General features: G+C 40.8%; 1 protein-coding gene across 3 annotated transcripts in view; it reads left to right on the forward strand.

Annotated features, from left to right (window-relative positions):
• Window positions 1-18,950, forward strand: part of NCF4 (neutrophil cytosolic factor 4) — a 169,622-nt gene that overhangs the window by 122,339 nt on the left and 28,333 nt on the right. The window contains exon 1 of one of the 3 annotated variants that reach the window (XM_074226841.1): window positions 13,411-13,731. The exons of the other annotated variants lie outside the window; for them this stretch is intronic. Coding sequence (XP_074082942.1) covers window positions 13,700-13,731 — 32 coding nt within the window. The 5' untranslated portion in view covers window positions 13,411-13,699. Of the gene's footprint in view, window positions 1-13,410; window positions 13,732-18,950 lie in introns of those variants that run through there. 3 annotated transcript variants of the gene reach the window in all.

Here is an 18,950-nt window from a genome sequence, read left to right on the forward strand (position 1 = left end):
TGAGTGAGATGAGCAGAACCAGAAAAACACTGTCCACCCTAACAGTAACATGGGGGCAATGATCAACCTTGATGGACTTGCTCATTCCATCAGTGCAACAACCAGGGACAATTTGGGGCTGTCTGAGATGAAGAATACCATCTGTGTCCAGAGAAAGAATTGTGGAGTTTGAACAAAGACCAAGGACTATTACCTTTAATTTAGGAAAAAAAACCCTGATATCTTATTGTCTGATCTTGCTATCTCTTATACTTTATGTTTCTTAAGGATATGATTTCTCTCTCATCACACTCAATTTGGATCAATGTATACCATGGAAACAATGTAAAGACAAACAGAATGCCTTCTGTGGGGGTGGGGGGAGGGAGTAAGATTAGGGGAAAAATTGTAAAAATCAAATAAAATATTTAAAATGAATAAAAAAAGAAGTTATGTATTCCACACTCCTCATTTTATAGAAGAGAAAACTGGGGCCCAAGCAGTATTATGAGATCCTAGTTCTAAAGTAGAAAAGACTCAGAGGCCACCTAATTCAATGCCTTCATTTTCCTGAAGTATACTTAGGATGAGAGGTCAAGAGACTTAGGATCAATGAAAAAGGGTAAAAATCCCCCAAGTACAAAAGCATTCATAGCAGTTCTTTTTGTAGTGGCAAAGAACTGGAAATTGAAGGGATGTCCATCAGTTGGGGAATGGTTGAACAAATTATGGTATATGAATGGCTGGAACATTATTTTTCTATAAGAAAGCATGAGAGAGAGAATTTCAGAAAATCCTCCAAAGACTTGCATGAACTGATGCTGAGTGAGATGAGCAGAACCAGAAGACACACACTAACAACAACATAGGGTGATGATCAACTATGAGGGACTTGTTTATATCAGCAGTACAATAAACAAAGACAATTTTAAAAAACTAATGATGGCAAATCCCATCCACATCCAGAGAAGGAATTGTGGATTTAAATAAGAACAAAACTTCATATCTTCAATTTTTATGTATTATGTCATTTTCCCCCTCTAATGTTTCTTCCATTTGGATCTGAGTCTTCTTTTACAACATGATCATTATGGATCTGGGGAGGGGGGAAAGAGACTTAGGATCATCAGTCTAGAGTTGGAAGAAACCTCAGAAGCACCTCCCACCAATTTTTCAGATGTGGAAACTGAGGACACTTTCAGTCAATAAACATTTATTAAGTGCTTATTGTTTGCCAGGGGAATACAAATAGAAGCAAAAGATGCCCTCAGAGAGCTTATACTCTAACAAGGGAATGCAAAACACAGAAGAACAACCAAAAATCTGAATGTGAAGGGGATATACCTGTGTGGTATATGGTGGCAAAATCTAGAGACTCAGATGCAGAGATGGGGGAGAGGTGAAGGCTAGCCAGCCTGGGCACATCCCTGTCATGGAGGGCAGTTGGCAGAGAGGGCCACTGGAGGGAAGTTCCAGAGTGAGAAGGAAGAGGTAGAGATGGAATCTGAATTGAGGCTCTCTGCTTCCAAGTCTGTCATTCTATTTTCTGTGCCAGGATTGCTGACTTTTATCAGTTACTCTGGGGATTCAGTCATCCCTCACTTACTAAATCTAAATTATTTCCCCTCTAGGATAAATGGGGGAGTTCGGCCAGATAATCTCCACAATCCTAATTCTTGCCCTCTCTAGTTAATTACTTAGTTAAAGTTATTCATCAAATATTTATTGAATGCCACTACCATGAGATTGTGGGGAAGAGAATTCTTAGGAGAAGATCAGCAAACTGCTTCTCTTTATTCTGAGAGAGAGAGAGAGAGAGAGAGAGAGAGAGAGAGAGAGAGACAGAGACAGAGAGACAGAGAAACAGAGAGAAAGGAGAGACACAAAGACAGACAGAGACAGAGACAGAGACAGAAAGGAGAAATAAAGACAGAGAAAAGAGCCAGACAAAGAGAAAAGGAGACAGAGACTTACAGAGAGACAGAGAAAGGAGAGAGAGAAGAGACAGAGAGACAGACACACACACAGACAGAGACAGAGAAAAGAGAGACAGACACAGGTAAAGAGAGAGGGAGAGAGAGAGAGAGAGGGAGAGATACAGAGAAACAGAGAGACAGAAAAGAGAGAAACAGAGAAAGGAGAGATAGGCACAGAGACACACACACAGAGAGATAGAGACAGAGAGAGAAGACACACACACAGAGACAGGAAAACTGACAGAGAGACTGACAGAGAGAGACAGAGAAAGGAGAGACAGACACACACAGATACAGAGAGAACAGAGAGAGAGAGACCGAGAAAGACAGAGCTAGATAGACAGAAAAGAGAGAGACAGAGAGAGAAAGGAGAGATAGAGACAGAGAAAGGAGAAAGAGACTGACAGGGAGACAGAGAAAGGAGAGACAGATAGACACACAGAGACAGACAGATAAGAGAGACAGAGATAGAGACAGACAGAGACAGAGAGACAAAAAGTTTATAACACCCTTCCCCAAGAAACACCCAGCGTTCCCCTTCTCTGATCTCCTAGAGTTCTTAAGTCAGAGCTCCAGAATGCCAAGATTCTCTTCTCTCCTCACCTCATCGCCCTTGACCTCAGCGATTATGTCCATACAGCTGACTTCCAAGTCTAGGTTTCCTTTCTGCTTTGCTCCAGTCTCAAAATGTTGTTGTTCAGTTGTTTCAGTCATATGTGACTCTTCACGACCCCATTCAGAATTTTCTGAGATACTGAAGTAGTTTTCCATCTCCTTCTCTAGTTCATTTGACAGATGAGGAATCTGAGGCAAATGGGGTTAAGTGACTTGCCCAGGCTCACACAGTCAGTATTTGAGGTTGGATTTGCACTCAGGTCTTCCTGACTTCATGCTCAGCATGCTACCCACGGTGCTGCTTAGCTGCCCAGTCTCATAATTACAACTACTTAAATGAGAACCCATGTGTTGATTCACCAAATTTGAAGGACTATTGAAAGACAACTTTTATAAAGGAAGGCAAGGAGGCTTTATTCAAATAACACTGCATATTTCCATTGGGCTGGAACTAATATCCTATTTTACACACTTATAACTTTGAATAGTGCTTATTTGAATACATAAGATAACTTCTGGGTATTTCTTATTCATACCTCTAGGGATCTAATTGCATTATTGTGAAAACCCCTTCCTGCTCCAGGACTGAAGGATGCTTTCAAAAAGCAGATGATGCAGAATAAAGTGGGAAAATCCCATGTTCCCATTGTCTGTATGGATAAAGAAACTGAGGCTCGTGAACATGTACTAATTCTTATTAGGCCTAGACCCTAAAATAGACAATGAAAGGGGAGATGGAGGGGGTAAAGAGATCGAGAGTCTGCTACCCTCCACCTTGACCAATACTAGCCAATTTTGAGAAGGATCCTAACCCACTGAATTTTCTCTTGATTTTAATTTGATATTTTATGGATTCCCTCCTCCATTTTCAACTTTGATAAGCAATGAATAATATTTTATCTTATACTTTCCCACTGAAATCATCACTGGCATTTTGTTGGGGGGAGGGGGGTGAGAATCCTCAGCAGCAGTTCCAACTTCTGCTTGGAACAACGTGGTCAGTCACTGGAAAGGAGACCAGCAGAGGTGGGTCATTTTAGCAACAAGCTTGTACCTCATGTGGATTGGACAGTATGGAATAGAAGTGAGGTGTAAAATGGCGAATTGGCTTAAATATTAGCTTCATAAGATATTAGCAGTAGTTATATGTTACTGAATCCTGTTTAAATTATTTTGGTAATATGTACTGTGATCCTATGTTTAGCATTTCTATGTAGGAACAAACTACATGAGTGAATTTGAGCAGGACTCGGAGAACAATTTATACAAGGACATCATCACAAAGAAGGTCAAAGCAATGTGAAAAATATAAATTCGAAAGAATGACGTTGAATAATACTACTTACCTCCTAATAAAAAGGTGATGAACCCAAAATGCCAAAAGAGACATAATTTTGGGGTGTGGATAATGTGAGAATTTTTTTTCTAGAATATAGTCCAGCAAGATAGATATGTTATAGATATAAATATGCTTTGATAGATTTGTATTTTCTTTTGGTAAAGCAATGGGGTTGAATGACTTGCCCAAGGTCACACAGTTAGACCATTATTAAGTATTTGAGGCTGGATTTGAACTCAGGTTCTCCTGACTCCAGGGCTGGTACTCTATCCACTATACCATTTGGCTGCCCCTAGGATTTGTGTATTTTTTTAAAAAAATGATCGGTGGTGGGTAAGTGGTAGTGACAGATTAATTAAAAATACTTACAAATTGAAAAATAATCTATCTTTAAAATGAAAAAGTTAAAAATAAAAACAATAAAATACACACTTCATATCTGATTTATATTATGTATTGAAATTTCTTTTTTATTCTCATCCCTACAATTTGGGGAATTCTTGCATTTGCCAACTTAGACTGTAATTAGCATCATCTCTAGAATCCTCGAAGTGTGAGAATGGAAAGCCTAATCCCCCTAATTTTATGTTTATCCAGGATAAAATATGGTGCATAAAACACAATGGTTGGACAAAAGATCCAGCCTTCTGGTTTCAGCTCAAGGGGCTCCTCAAGGCTAAATAAATATGAGAGATGGGATTTGAAATCGGGTCCCTTGATCTTGCTTACTACACCACACTCTTTTATAGTTATGAGGTCTTTTGGGCCTGGGGCCATGTTTTTTCCTCCCTTCTTCTTTGCCTCTGACTTGGTTCTTATAGTCCTGAAGATAGTCCCTCACTGGGCTGCTCACCCTGTCATAGGGAAGCTCAGCTGTGAAAGAGCCAAGTATCAAAGCAGAGGCCAAATTTGTAAGATACATCATCGGTGCTTAAATACCCTCTTGGACGTACTCTGTGTCCTGGCTCTCAACAGTACAGGACCTGGCTGTGGACCACACAAGACCCCCAGGGAAACATAGACGTCATATGAGCTTCGAGTTGACAGTTCCCCTGAAGCCTCAGCGGCGAGGGACACATACCTTAACACCAAGGAAAGATGGTGGCGACAGGGGAGGGTGGGGGAGTCCTAGACTATTGCAGACTTGTTGATTTATCCCCTCTCCACTTTCCTCCTCCCTCATATTCAGAACTCAAAATCTCCCAAGAGCCAGACCAAGATACACCCACCCAGAAGATAGTAAGACAGACCTGTCTTAAATATCTCCTATGTCCATGTTTATTCTCGATGATCCTTGCTGCTGCATGGCCCCAGATGACCTCTTTTCCTCTCCACATTCCCTTTATGATCCTGACTTCTTCTGTCCACTCCTCTCTGATCCTCGGTTCCAGATGAACTCCAATTTGTTGCTAACACCAGCACCTAGCATAGGACTGGGCAGATAAAAAGGCATCAGTTGACCTGACTATTGAGGGCACTGCCTCCTTTGTCCGAAGTGTGAATGGAAAGAGCACCACTCATCACCCAACTTGAGGTCCTCATCAGTTCTCAAGTGAATGATTGTACACATTCCTTGATTCCTCCCATCTTTCTCTTTTCCAACACTCATCCACATAGCCACCAAAATCATCTTCTAATCTGATCATCTTATTCTTTAGCTCAAGAAACTTTGATGGCTCCCTATTGCCTCTGGAAGAAAATAGAATAATTTTCTCTAGAGAAAATTCCTCTATTTGTTATAAGTCTTTCATATTCTAACTCCAATTACCCCTTTAGTCTAATTTCCAAATACTCCCTTTTGCATCCTCTGAAATGGACTATGTTCTGTTCCCTGACCCCCATGCCTAGAATTCACTCCTTTCTCTCTTTCCTCTTAGTATTCCTAGTTTTCATTAAGGCTCAGATGAATTGCTACTTCTGGTAAGAAGCTTCTCTGATCCTTCTCAAGGAGTAGGCTCTCTCCCTCCTCAAAACAATTTATATTAAATTATCTGTGTACATGTTGATTTTTCGAAGGGAGGAACTGTTTTTTGTTTTCTTTGGGAATTGTACTTAAATGTTTCTTGGATTAGACAGGAATTGGGGAGTCTGAAGAGCTGCTTCTCAGACTGACTTGTGTCTTTTACATGATTCACTCCCCCTTTCTCAGCCTCAGTTTATTAGTGAACCAAGGAAGTTAGACTAGTCTCTAAATGTTTTTCTGTTGCTTACCGCTATTGAAAAAAATTTGAACGTATACCTCAAATGTATGTAAGTTTGCTTATTTATATAAATTGTATAATTTAGACAGATAATATAATTTTACAACTAAGTAAATTATATAATGAATAATTGTGTACATTGGCATTGGTTAATCAACTATCATTTTTTAGGTTCTTGCTTGATGTTCTGTCACTGGGCTAAGATCTCAGGATACAAGGAGAAAAGGAAAATGTCCCTGCCCTCAGGGAGTCCAGGGGGAAGCCAGCAGTCAGGGTCCCAACAAGTGTGGAGAAGACAACTTGAGATAGTCTGGAAGATTTCCATTGGCTCTCGGAGGACAGGAAGCCAAAATGAGGAGGGAAAGCCTTTCAACCATGAAGGACCAATAGAATGTGAGTGGAAATAGAAATTTGAAACATATTAAGCAAAAAAGATGAAATAATATTCAACTTTAGAGTTAATAGGGAGTGTATGGAGTTCTGAAGTGAGATATCAAATGTGACCAAGTTTTAGGGATGTTGTTTTGGCAGTTATATTGAGAATGGATTGGAACAGAAAGAGACTTGAGGCAGAGAAATCTATTAGGAGGCTACCACAGTCATCAGGGGCAAGTAGGTGGCATAGCAGATAGAATGCCAGACCTGAAATCAGGAGGATCTGAGTTCAAATCTCACTTCAGACATTGACTGGTTGTGTGAACTTGGGCAAGTCACTTTGCCCTGTTTGCCTCAGTTTTCTCAACTGTAAAGTGAGCCAAAGAAGGAAGTGGTAAACCACTCCTGAATCTTTGCTAAAATTACCCAAAATGGGATCACAAAGAGTCAGACATGATTGAAAAATGATTGAACTGAACAGTCATCAGGGTGAGGGGAGATGAGGATGTAAACTAGGGTTGTGGCGAAAGGAAAGGAAAGGAAAGGAAAGGAAAGGAAAGGAAAGGAAAGGAAAGGAAAGGAAAGGAAAGGAAAGGAAAGGAGGGGATAAATTGGAAAGATATTATGAAGGTTGGGGCAGCTAGGTGGTACAGTGGATAGAGCACTGGCCCTGGAGTCAGGAGGACCTGAGTTCAAATGCAGCCTCAGACACTTCATAATGACCTAGCTGTGTGGCCTTGGGCAAGTCACTTAACCCCATTGCCTCCAAAAATCTAAAAAAAATGACAAGATTTGGTCATTGATTGGCTTTGGTAGAAAGAACAAAGAATAAATATTAAAATCCTTGTTGGCCTGGAGGGAGAGGGATGAGTTAGCTAGGTGGCACAGTGGATGATGGCACATTTGGCCTAGAGTTAGGAAGCTCTGGGTTCAAATTTGATTTCAGATACTCACCAGTTGGATAAGTCATTAACCTTTGCTTACTTCAGTTTCCCCATCTGTAAAATGTGGATAATAATAGCACCTACCTCCCAGGATTGTTGTGAACATCAAATAATATATTATTTTTAAAGCATTTAATGCAGTGCTTTGTACATAGTAGGAACTGAATAAATCCTTGTTTCCTTGGCAGAAATGAGAAAGCTCAGAAGAAAGGTGAATTTCAGAAGAAAGGTAATGTCCAATGGAGGTGTACAGCACATCCGCATATGCTCAAGCTTTGACCCCCCCCCCACACACCAAATGAAATGGGTAGGGCAGGATTCTTACTCATCACCTTCATTTCTCAGGAGCTCTAATTCCACCAAGGGTTGCCTGATGCTGCCATGAGGTGATGTGGGGCAGTGGGCAGACAAGGATATGGAGTTAATGGGATCAGGGAGCATTTTTTCCTGTGCAGTAACTTTTTTTTGGCAGGGGGGACTGCCTGGGTCACTATTGTAATATAACCTTCTTAAAGATATGATATCCAAAGCAGAAGGTGAAAGGTTAGGAGACATAGGACACTATCAACAGAGGGATAGAGCACAGAGGGGAAGTGCTGGATGATAACAGGTTAAGCTAAGGTGGGTTTGACTGGATCCTATTCTAGGGTTATAAGATTTTAGAATTAGGTGAAGGTCCTTAGAGGCTACCATTATCATTTTACAGATGAAGAAACTGAGGCTGAGAGAAATGAAGAGCCTGGGCAGAGATCTGAACTCAAGTCTTCCTGACTCAAAGTCCAGTCCCCTTATTCACCATGCCATGCTTCCTCCATTTATTGGCTAAAGAGAGAAGAGTGAGATGAAACAAATCTTCCTAGTCTTCGACTGAATGACCCTTGAGTTTAGTCACATAGGTTGTGCCCTTTGGTGATCCCTCAGATTCCTTTCAGGGCTAATATTTCAGAAATTCTGGAACCCAGTATTTAAATTATCCTCTCTTCTATGCCTTGATAGAAATTGGTCAATTGTAGAGGACAGCAAGCCTCGCTTAATGAATCACAAGAGAAAACCAGTCTCATGATTTCGTGCCCAGACAACATGTAACCGGACGACTCCATTTAGCAAGGTCCATCCCATCAACCAACAAGCAGGTTTACCCAGCTTAGGGCTAACGGGAGGCTGGGAACTAGAGACTGGAGATTTCTTCATCTAACCTACTCTGCCCCCTGCTGGTCAGTGTAATCTTGAGACAATTGCTCGTTCTAGGTTCATGAGATGTGAACTGGAAAAGACTATCCATACATCAAAGCGCACTCCTTATATTTTCAGATGAAGAGACTGAGGTCCAAAGAGATTAAGTGATTTGTCCAAAGTCTTAGAACTAGTGATTAGTAAGATTTGCAATTTGAATTTAGCTTTCTCTGATTTCAAATTCAATGCTCTCTTCAGTGCATTGTACTTCATGAGTGAGAGAGCAATGACTGGGGTCCCTGTTTGGTCTAAATTGGGAGGGAGCTTGGGAATCTCACCTATTCTCAACTTGGGGTGCCTTGTCTTTAATGAGAGAGTTAGAGTTCCTTTTCTCACATTCTTTGTATCATTATAACCCCACCTCATTGCCCCCCAAATAACTAACTTAAATCTTAGGGTCTAACTCATAACTAGAGTTAGTCTCTTTATAAAAGGAATTAGCAATGAAACAGGATTTCTTTTCTACAATCTAAAGAAATATTAAGTACAAATGATTCACAAACCTGTGCTAAAAGAAAGATTTATAGTAGTGTTTGGTAACAATGTTGAACTACAGCTCCGCTCCTTTGGGTGGATAAATCAAACTCCATCAGAACAGAGCAATTTGCAGGACTGATGAATAGGTATTGCTTCATTTTACCTCAGCTCTTTACCATCATCCTATCAAACCCATGCCTATTGGTGAACCAGACCAGGACTCGGACTTCTCTTTTAGTTGGTGATCTTCATCCCTGAGAATCCAAACTTCTTTCCTGCCACCAACCCTCTCCATCTTTTGGAATCAGAATTCCAAGTCTTCTCAAATTCCCAAGGTTGCCTTCAAGCTTGGACATATCCATTTCAGCATTGCTGTTCAAATTACTACTTTGGAAAGGAAACAAAAAAAGCAGAAAAGGAAATCAGAGGCCCAGGTTCAAGTTCTAAGCTATTTTGCCCATTAATCATCATTAGCCATACACACCTCCAAGGAGAGCTTATATGCTCCCCAGCTAGCAGGCGAAATGAAAAGTAGCTGGAGATAGGTCACCCCTTTCAGAGATCTACTGGCTCATCCTGCCCAGAGGCCAACAAAGAGATGATTTTGCCATCTTAGTTCAAGTCCTTCAGCTCTGAGGCACACATGGCCAAAAACAGACAGGGTATTGTGATCTCCAAAGTGCCTAAGCTCATATTCCTTCATGAAGAACCTTCTCTGTGCAAGAGACAGGTCACACAAATGACTAGTATTTGGGGGTAGTTCAAAAGGGCAAGTATTCTCTTCTCAGTCAGTTGTGTGTCTATGAAGTATTATAAAGAAGAAAAGAAGGAGGAGGAGGAGAAGGAGAAGGAGAAGGAGAAGAAGAAGAAGAAGAAGAAGAAGAAGAAGAAGAAGAAGAAGAAGAAGAAGAAGAAGAAGAAGAAGAAGAAGAAGAAGAAGAAGAAGGAGAAGGAGAAGAAGGAGAAGAAGAAGAAGAAGGAATAAGAAGGAGGAGGAGGGAGGAGCAGGAAGAGGAGGAGATATACATTGCCTATGAGAGGGACTTAAGAGCTGGGTCAGAAAGCACTGGAAACAAAAGAATAGCAGGTAAAAGGAGAGGGGGTAGTGCTGAGCTGCCAGTTGGGTCATTGGCTTCTTAGGCTATCTGGGAGCAGAAGATTCAGGAAGTTCCAAAAAAAGATTTAATCATTACTCCCCATCCTACCCCAACCATAAGAGAACTATGATTTAACTAAAACTGGCAAATAAAAAAACCCCATAAATTTAAATTATTACAAAGAGACAAAAATATATTTAAAAATGTTAAGAATTTGCTTAAATTATGGTTCTGAGATTTTTGTTTAATATAATATTTAGAAAACCAGAAAAGGGGAGGAACCTTTTTTCTACTTATTTCAATAGAGTTTGACTGATTAAGTCAGAGAGCAGAGAGCAGTGGCCTCTAGGCCAACTGTACTTGCCATTGGCTTTCTGGACACTGGGCAGTGTTGCTCACCATGGAACTTTGCTGGCCCAGCAAGCTCCATGTTCTTCCTCCACTCTCACTCTAACTACCATAGGATGCAGGCCAAGCCCCACTTGGTCATTTCTTGGGTCCTAATGCATCAGTGTAAATGTGAATAGCAGTTGTTTCTGTTTTGCTCATAAACCCTCCCAGATTGATTTTCTTTGACTAGGTAAATGAAACCATTCTTTGCCTCATTTCTTGCTTTGCCTTTATCACTAAATGGGTGTTGCCTCAGTCAAATTGTGACCTATTAATGACCTTAGCTTAAAAAGAGAAAAGTCTCCCACTGCATCCAAGGCCACCTCAAATCATTCTGATCCATATCTGACCATTGGATCCAGATGGCTCTGGAGGAGAAAGTGAGGTTGGGGACTCAGCACTCAGCAACCTCTTCCCTAAAACCGAATTCACTTATGAGTCATGGCATTGCCTCCCTGATGTCATGGTTCTCTTCAAGAATGAAGGACAAACAGCAACCCACTATAGCAACAGGAAAAACCCTACAAAGAGTATTGTTATATAAAAACAAAATGGGAGGGGCAGGTAAATCATAGAGCTAAGGGAGCTTATATCCTCCTGGGGGGGAGTAGGGGAGTCAGAAATGTGGTTTATAATCCATCCACAAACTTTTATTAGCACCTCCTAGGTTCCAAGTATAATGACAGAGGAGATGGCAACCAAATTTAAAATTGTATTAAGCATCTACAGTGTGCTAATAAGCACTATGCTCTGCTGCCTTTGAGGAACTTACAATCTAACTGGGAAGATAAAATGTGCAAGCAGAAATAAATACAAAATAGGTAGAGTCAAGTGCAAACAGCAGTCACTGGTACCTGAAGTGGGGGACTCAGGAAAGGCTTCATATGGAATGGGAACTCTTTAACTGGGATCCATGACTCCCTTGAACTTGCCCCAGAAAAAATATTTTAGTTCAATCAAATTGGTTTCCTATTCATTTTCCTTGATATATTTCCTCATTACATTCAGGGATGCGGGGTGATTTGGTCAGGTCCCTCTTTTCAGATTATCATTATGGCATAAATGTGATTCTGAGAAGGGGTCCTTGGACTTTGCAATCCAACTTCTAAAGGAGTCGATGACCAAGAAGTCCTGCTCTGAATAGTGGAGCTGAGCTAGGAGATGTTACAAATTGATGAGAGTTTCAGCATTTAAGAAACTGATAAATCCTTCCAGTGTGAACATTCCTTCCCTCAACCTTTAGGGTAACTAGGAGAGGGGAAGGTGCCACCCTTCAAGGTACTGTGGCTGACATGGTTTTAATACCAACATTCAATCACTAGTAAGGATAGGAAATGGAATCCAGGCATGGGGGGTCAGGGGAATCAGTTAGGTGAGTTGGACCAACATTCAGGTCTATCTCTCATATTTTCTCTAGGTGTACTCTTGACTAGATCTCCTGAAAAGTAGAGGGTGGAACCATGCTACAGTCACACAGTATGTGACTTTTGACCTTTCTCCCATACGTCTTTCAGGCTTCCTTTTTTCCTATCTATTACCTCCCTATCTTTCTATCCAAACAAGTTCATACCCACTGAGTCATCTTTCTTGCTTTTCTCTGCTTATATCAAGGGGTCTTTGAATTTTAAAAGAATATATAAATAATTGAATTATGATGAAATTGGTTTTCTTTCTAATTTTATGTACTTGATGCAAAAATATGATTTTGAGAAGGGGTCCAAAAATGGCTCAGATCTGCTGTCTTTATCCAGTCAGTTGCCAAGTCTCATTAATCTGACTTCTCTAAACATGTGGCCTACTTTCTCCACTCAGACCATAATCAGTCAAGAAACATTTGCTAAGCCTTACTATGCATCAAATACTGGAAATCCAAAGAAAGGCAAAAAATATAGTCTTCTCCACCCTAGCTCAGACCCTCATTAGATCTCACCTGGACCATTGTAATTGTCTCCCATTTATCTCCTTGCTTCTAATTTCTCAATTTTCCAATCCAGCCTCTAAGCTGTTGCCATAATGGTATTCTGAAAATAGGGACCTGACCATATCACCCTTCATCCCTGACCCCAAAATCTTCAATGGTCCCCAATTACCACTAATATGTAAATATAAGCTCATTTTCTGGGTGGGTTTTCAATCCCACTCTTCCTAGAGTTCCATCTTTTTATCTACATCAGTGATCCTATGTGCTGACGGGATCAGGAGTTGGGAGCACAAATCAATGGAGGGTAAGAACAATCCCATGAGATCTGAGGAAACTTGATGGTAATGGCCCGATTGCTCTCGTTGGTATGACTGATGAACACATGCCATTTCCCCTAACTGGTTCCTTCCATCAACCTGCCCTTGCGAGACCTTCATTCCCTTCCTTCCCAGACTGAGTGGAGTTGCTCTTCTCAGAACACTAATGGGAGGCCAATGGGGTAGGAGCTCTGGATGGGTTTAGGGGAAGGACTGATCAAAATTGGACTTGCCTCACTCTATGCCTGGCGCAAGTTTTGGCTTGTAAAACAGAGACCAGGAAATAATCTTCTGGGGAAAGAGCCCTGGCACTAGGAGACCTGAGTTCTAGTCCTCATTCAGTCACTCAATTATCTGTGTAGCTTGGACAAATAATTGTTGGTTTGGGTTTCCTTTAATGTGAAATAAAGCAGTTGGACAAGAGGAGTTCTCCTTCAGCTCAAATAATTCATGAATCTGGCTGACGCTTCTGTAAACACATCTGTGATGGCACTTCCCCAATTGTGGGGGATGGGGGAGGAGCGGGGAAGGGGAGGGTTTGAGGAAACCAATCTCTAAGAGACAGGAAGGTCCCCAAAGGACTTTAGGGCTTATGGGATTGATAGAAAGGGGGTCTGGATGCAATTTAGGGTTGATCAGGAGGAATTTCCAAGATTACCTAGGGCTCCAGACACCTTGAGGACTTCTAGGCAGAACTAAGGGGCCCTGGGAAATCCCAGAGCCCACAGAAACTCAGAAAGCAACCAGAAGGAAGTGAAAAGTTGGGCTCCAGCTGACACCCTGAGTGGCCCAGGCCGTGTTGACCTACAGTTTCTTCCCCTGATCATCCAAAGCCATGTCTTTGCCCAGACAACTTCGAGAGGAGAGGTGAGTGGACAAGGGTGGCCTCTGATCCTGTCCTTGGGCAGGAGTCTCCCTCCATCCCCTGAATTTTTTTTTTTAGCTTTTCAAGGCAATAGGGTTAAGTGGCTTGCCCAAGGCCACACAGCTAGGTAATCATTAAGTATCTGAAACTGGATTTGAACCCAGGTATTCCTGACTCCAAAGCCGGTACTCTATCACTGTGCCACCTAGTTGCCCCCACCCTGAAAATTTTTTGTAATGAACTTCCCACCACTCTGGTGGGGGAAATGATGACAAAACTGGGGAACAATGGATTGAGTCAGCTATCTGGTGAATGAGGGATTTTTCTAAGTTTTCTTTAAAGATAGAAACTGTTTCCTGATGTACTGATTATAGAAAGCTAGAAGTAGAGATCAGCTTATGGAATCTTCTCATTTGAGGAAACTGAGGCTTAGAGCAAGAAGTGACTTCTCAGTGATGATGCAGCCAATAAGAGGCAATCTCAGGTCTTCTGGGTCCCAATCCAATGAAAGATCAATGGCAGGGCATTGACCGTGTCCCCAGCCCCACATTAGATTCTCAGATCAAAGGGTTGGTCCATAAGGGGCCACAAGGCTTACAAAGCACTTTCCCCCCTTCAGTCCTGAATGTGGTGTGATGATGGGTGGTAATAGCAGTGTTGAAAATGATATTGGCTCATGCTATTGGTTGCAGAACCTTAAATGCAATGATTAACTCAAAAGTCTTTGCTGACAATATTATTGAACAAAATGATAAGGCAACATCAACAAGGAAAAAATTAGACATTTGATCCACTTTTGGAGAACAGACCATTAAATGTACCAGAATAAGGGGCAGCTAGGTGGCACAGTGGATAGAGCACCGGCCCTGGAGTCAGGAGGACCTGAGTTCAAATCTGACCTCAGACACTTAATGATTACCTAGCTGTGTGGCCTTGGGCAAGCCACTTAACCCCATTGCCTTGCAAAAAACTAATATATATATATATATATATATATATATATATATATATATATATATGTGTGTATATATATATATATATATATATATATATATATATATATACACCAGAATAATAGCAGGATCGAGATGACCATTTCTATTTGAAATCCAGTGGAAAACTTTGAGAATTATTGATATTTAATAGTAATAGGTAACATTTATTCTTTCAGGGTTGCAAAAAATGTTATTTAATTTATTTATATTTTGAACTGGAACTATGAAAAGATAATTTAATTTACATACAGTCCAGCAGAACTCAAAGAAAGGAATTTTATATGAAATAGTGACTCTGCATTCATAAAGCTTGCTTTTAAAACAAAGCAATTCTACATATTATTTTGAAACTGTCCTATTAGCTATTCTTTTTGTTTTTAGTTTTTGCGCCACCTAGGCGCCCCTCCTACTAGCTATTCTTTCTGAATTTCCTTCTGTTCTCTTCTGTCCACTTAAGAAAAATATCTTACAATGGTCCTTTTTTCCCCCCCATCAGAATTGCTAACCCTTCCTTTCCTTTTCAATTAAAAGTTTAGAGAAAAAAAGAAATACTATTTGTAATAAACAAAATTAAGCAAAATGAATCCAGACAGTGGCCATGTTCAAAATCTTACCCCGTACCATGTGTCCATACTTTCTCTGTCAGTAGGTGAATAATGAGCTTTGTGATATGTCTTCTGGAAATGTGGCTGCTCAGTGCTTATAGCAGAATCTTTTCTTATCCTTTCAAACCCTCAAAACAGAAGCAATTCCACCTCTCTAGGATCTCTATTTTTCTTCAATCACCTTCAAAGATGCTACAAATTTGAAGGATCACCTATTTCTTTTTACCCTATTAAGAACATAAATAGTAAATTATAGGGGCAGCTAAGGTGGTGCAGTGGATAGAGCATAGGTCCTGGAGTCAGGAGGACCTGAGTTCAAATCCAGCCTCAGACACTTAATAATTTCCCAACTGTGTGACCTTGGGCAAGTCACTCAACCCCATTGCCTTAAATAAATTAAAAAATGTTTTTTTTTAAAAACAGTACATTATATTATAACTTTTTAAAATTTGCTCAGATAAATATACCTTTCTAGGTTCCTCTGGACTCTTAAGTTTGTATTTCAAAATTCCTCATCAGCTCTCATTCTTTCATCAAAAATACCTCAAATTTCTCCCTTCCTCTCTTAGAGGATTATGCGCTACTCTGCAAGGTATTTTGTTCTTGTTTGTAAGCCTATGTTTTTAACATTTATAATACTGTATTCCAAGATCTTCTCTGATTTTTGGCAGAAGCTGCTACATCTTGTGTGATCTTGACTAGGTTTTTCCTGGATATTTTCCTGAATTTCTTTGACATGGGAACTCTGCATTTTGGCTCTAGCATTCCTGGAATTTTTTTTTCTGGGGCTCTTTTTCAGAAGGAGAATCTTTCTGTCTTTCTTTTGCCCTCAGATGAAGCCAACTTCTGTACTTTCATATTGGATTCCATCATGATAATATGGTCTGGTGTGAACTTCAGGATTTTCCTGAAGTGGGTATGTGGAAAATGGATTGTCTGTCTCCCATTCAAGTTGTTATCTTACTGAAAACCTGCAAAACACTTTTTAGACATTATATCATTTGAGCATTACTCCAGGGGCGGCTAGGTGGCGGAGTCACTCCATACTGAGAAGATGGGACTTTGTTTTCCCCCATTTTACAGATGAGAAAACTGAGGATGAGATTTGGAGTCAGAAAACCAGGTTTGAATCTTTCCCCTGCCCCTTGCTACTTGTGTGGTTCTTGAGGCAAATCATTTCATCTTCCTGGACCTCAGTTTCCTTACTAGCAAAAAAGACTTTATGACTCTGCAATCCCTTTCAGCTCTAAATCTATGATTTCATGTCTTAGGATTTTACGGCAAGGATGATTTTGCAGTTTATGTCATATCTCCAACTCTGATTCTTTGATACCATGGGTTCTTTTTCTTGTGTGTCCTTACAAACTTAGAGTTGGCATCCATTCCCAAGTCTGTTGGGGATCTGTGAAGGAGGTACTAGAGATATGACATGCTGCCTACCGACATGGGGCTTATGGTCTACTTGAAAGAAAGGCACCTATACATGGAATGAAATAATTGAGGGGCTGCCCAGGAGTAAGGAGATTGGAGCAGGGAGAGTTTTCTGAAGGCAAAAGTTGAACAGACTTGATTTTTTTAAGCAACCAAATTCATTTTTTTGAGAGCCTCCCTCCTGACCTGTCTGGTGTGGAAAGGGTACCAAGTCAGGGTCCATGTCTTCTTGCTGCCGTGTCACTGAAACTCCCTGGGCCTCCACTTCATCTAATCTATGAGGAGGTAGCCTGTACGGGCCCTTCCAGGTCACAGTCCTAGAAGTCTGGCATGCTCATTGTACTAGGAAAACCATATGTGATTAAATGAATTGCATGGATTTATTAAATGCTTCCTATGTCCTGAGCACTGTGCTAAAGCCTGGAAATACAAATACAAAAAGCAGTAAAGATCTTGCCCTCAAGGAGTTTCCATTCTATTCAGAAGAGACTAAGCATAAAGGAAGTAGTGGCTAGGGAGGTAAATTGAGATGAGAAAAGTTATAGGAATGGTCAGCAGAACCATGGGGGAATAGATTCATTGATTCATTTGATTCATTTTCTCTCTCTCTCTTGCTCTCACTCTCTCTCTCTCTCTTGCTCTCATTCTCTCTGTCTCTCTCTCTCTGTTCATGTGATCACGACATATACACAGGCTGTATTTGATTGCTGGTCCTAATGACATCCACTGCACCACCTAGCTGCCCCATTATATGTTTTCTCAAAGATGAAGTAAATCTCTGTTTTCTCTTGGGTGGCCTGGATGCTGTCTGGGTCATTTGTTCTTATGAAATCTTCTAGGAAAAAAGCTGCTTTCTGTGGTCAGAGGATAAGCAGCTCTGGGAGGGCTCACTGTGTGATTGATCCCAAGCAGTCTGCTTAACCGAGCTAACTTTCATGGAATCAAAGACTAGAAGGGAATTCTGAGGTCATCTAGCTCACCTTTGTCACTCCATCTTCACAATTGGTTTCCTTAATGAGGAGAAGCAGTGGGGTTTACAAACAGCTGGCCCTGGACTAAGGAAGACCTGGTTTAAGTCCCATCTCTAACACATATAATAATATGGCCTTGGACACTTAACCTTTGAGTTTCCTTAAGTGTAAAATGAGGAGGTTAGATTTGAGGGGCTCCATTATCCCTTCCAACCTTATATCTCTAGTCCTAAGACTCCAGGCAGATCACTGAACTACTCAGAGTCCCAGACGACTCTCTAATCTAGGACCAAAAATCGCACAGCAGGAGATGAGCTGCTTTTATAGAAGGATTTTCCCTCCATGCAAGAGACCATCCCTCTTCACTAATGAAAGCAAAAATCTGGAACAAGAATCCTCTTCCTCTCTTCTTCCTCCTTTTCTTCTTCCTCCTTCTCCTTCTTTTCTCTATTTTTTAATATTTTTTGTAAGGCAATGAGGTTAAGTGACTCGTTCAAGGTCATACAGCTAAGTTAGTATTAAGTGTGTGACTGAGGTCAAATTTGAACTCAGGTCTGCCTGACTCCAGGACTGGTGCTCTACCCACTGGACCACCTAGCTGCTCTTCCTCTTCTTTTCTTCCTTCTCTTTCTCTTTCTACTCTTCCTCTTCCTCCTCCTCCTCCTCATTTCACATTTCTACAGGGTTTGAAGAGTTTTCAAAGTGCTCTCCCCCCTAATCACCCTGCCATTTAAGGACTTCTACACATTAGCCCCCACCTACATCTGCAAACCCTTCCACATCTTTGAGTAGACAGGGCTTCACACCTCTCCTGACTCCAAGCACAAGGCTCTTTCTACTTAAGAGAAGACAGCGAGATACAGCATTTCAGGAGATGCCTCTATTCATCCAGAAACACAGCAACATCAAAGTTTAAGTGGTTTGAAATTACAGTCCTTTGTATTGAACACTGACCTTTATAATTATAATTCCCATGCTGTGCAAGATTCTGAAAGGCCTCCAGAATCAGAGAGAAAAATTCAATTAAGTTAAATGGAATTTAGTATTATAGAATTATTATTAATGCAGCTGAATTCTTAGCCTGTATATTCAATTAATCCCAAGATGACTTTTCTGAACCTTGGTCTCTGTAAATGGAGGGAGTTGGATTAGATGATCCCTAACATCCCTTCCATTTCTGACATTTCCTGTTCTAAGCTCCCTCTTAGCTCTGACTTTC

The sequence above is a fragment of the Macrotis lagotis genome, chromosome 2 (genome assembly GCF_037893015.1).
Source record: "Macrotis lagotis isolate mMagLag1 chromosome 2, bilby.v1.9.chrom.fasta, whole genome shotgun sequence".
Classification (NCBI taxonomy): Eukaryota; Metazoa; Chordata; class Mammalia; order Peramelemorphia; family Peramelidae; genus Macrotis; species Macrotis lagotis.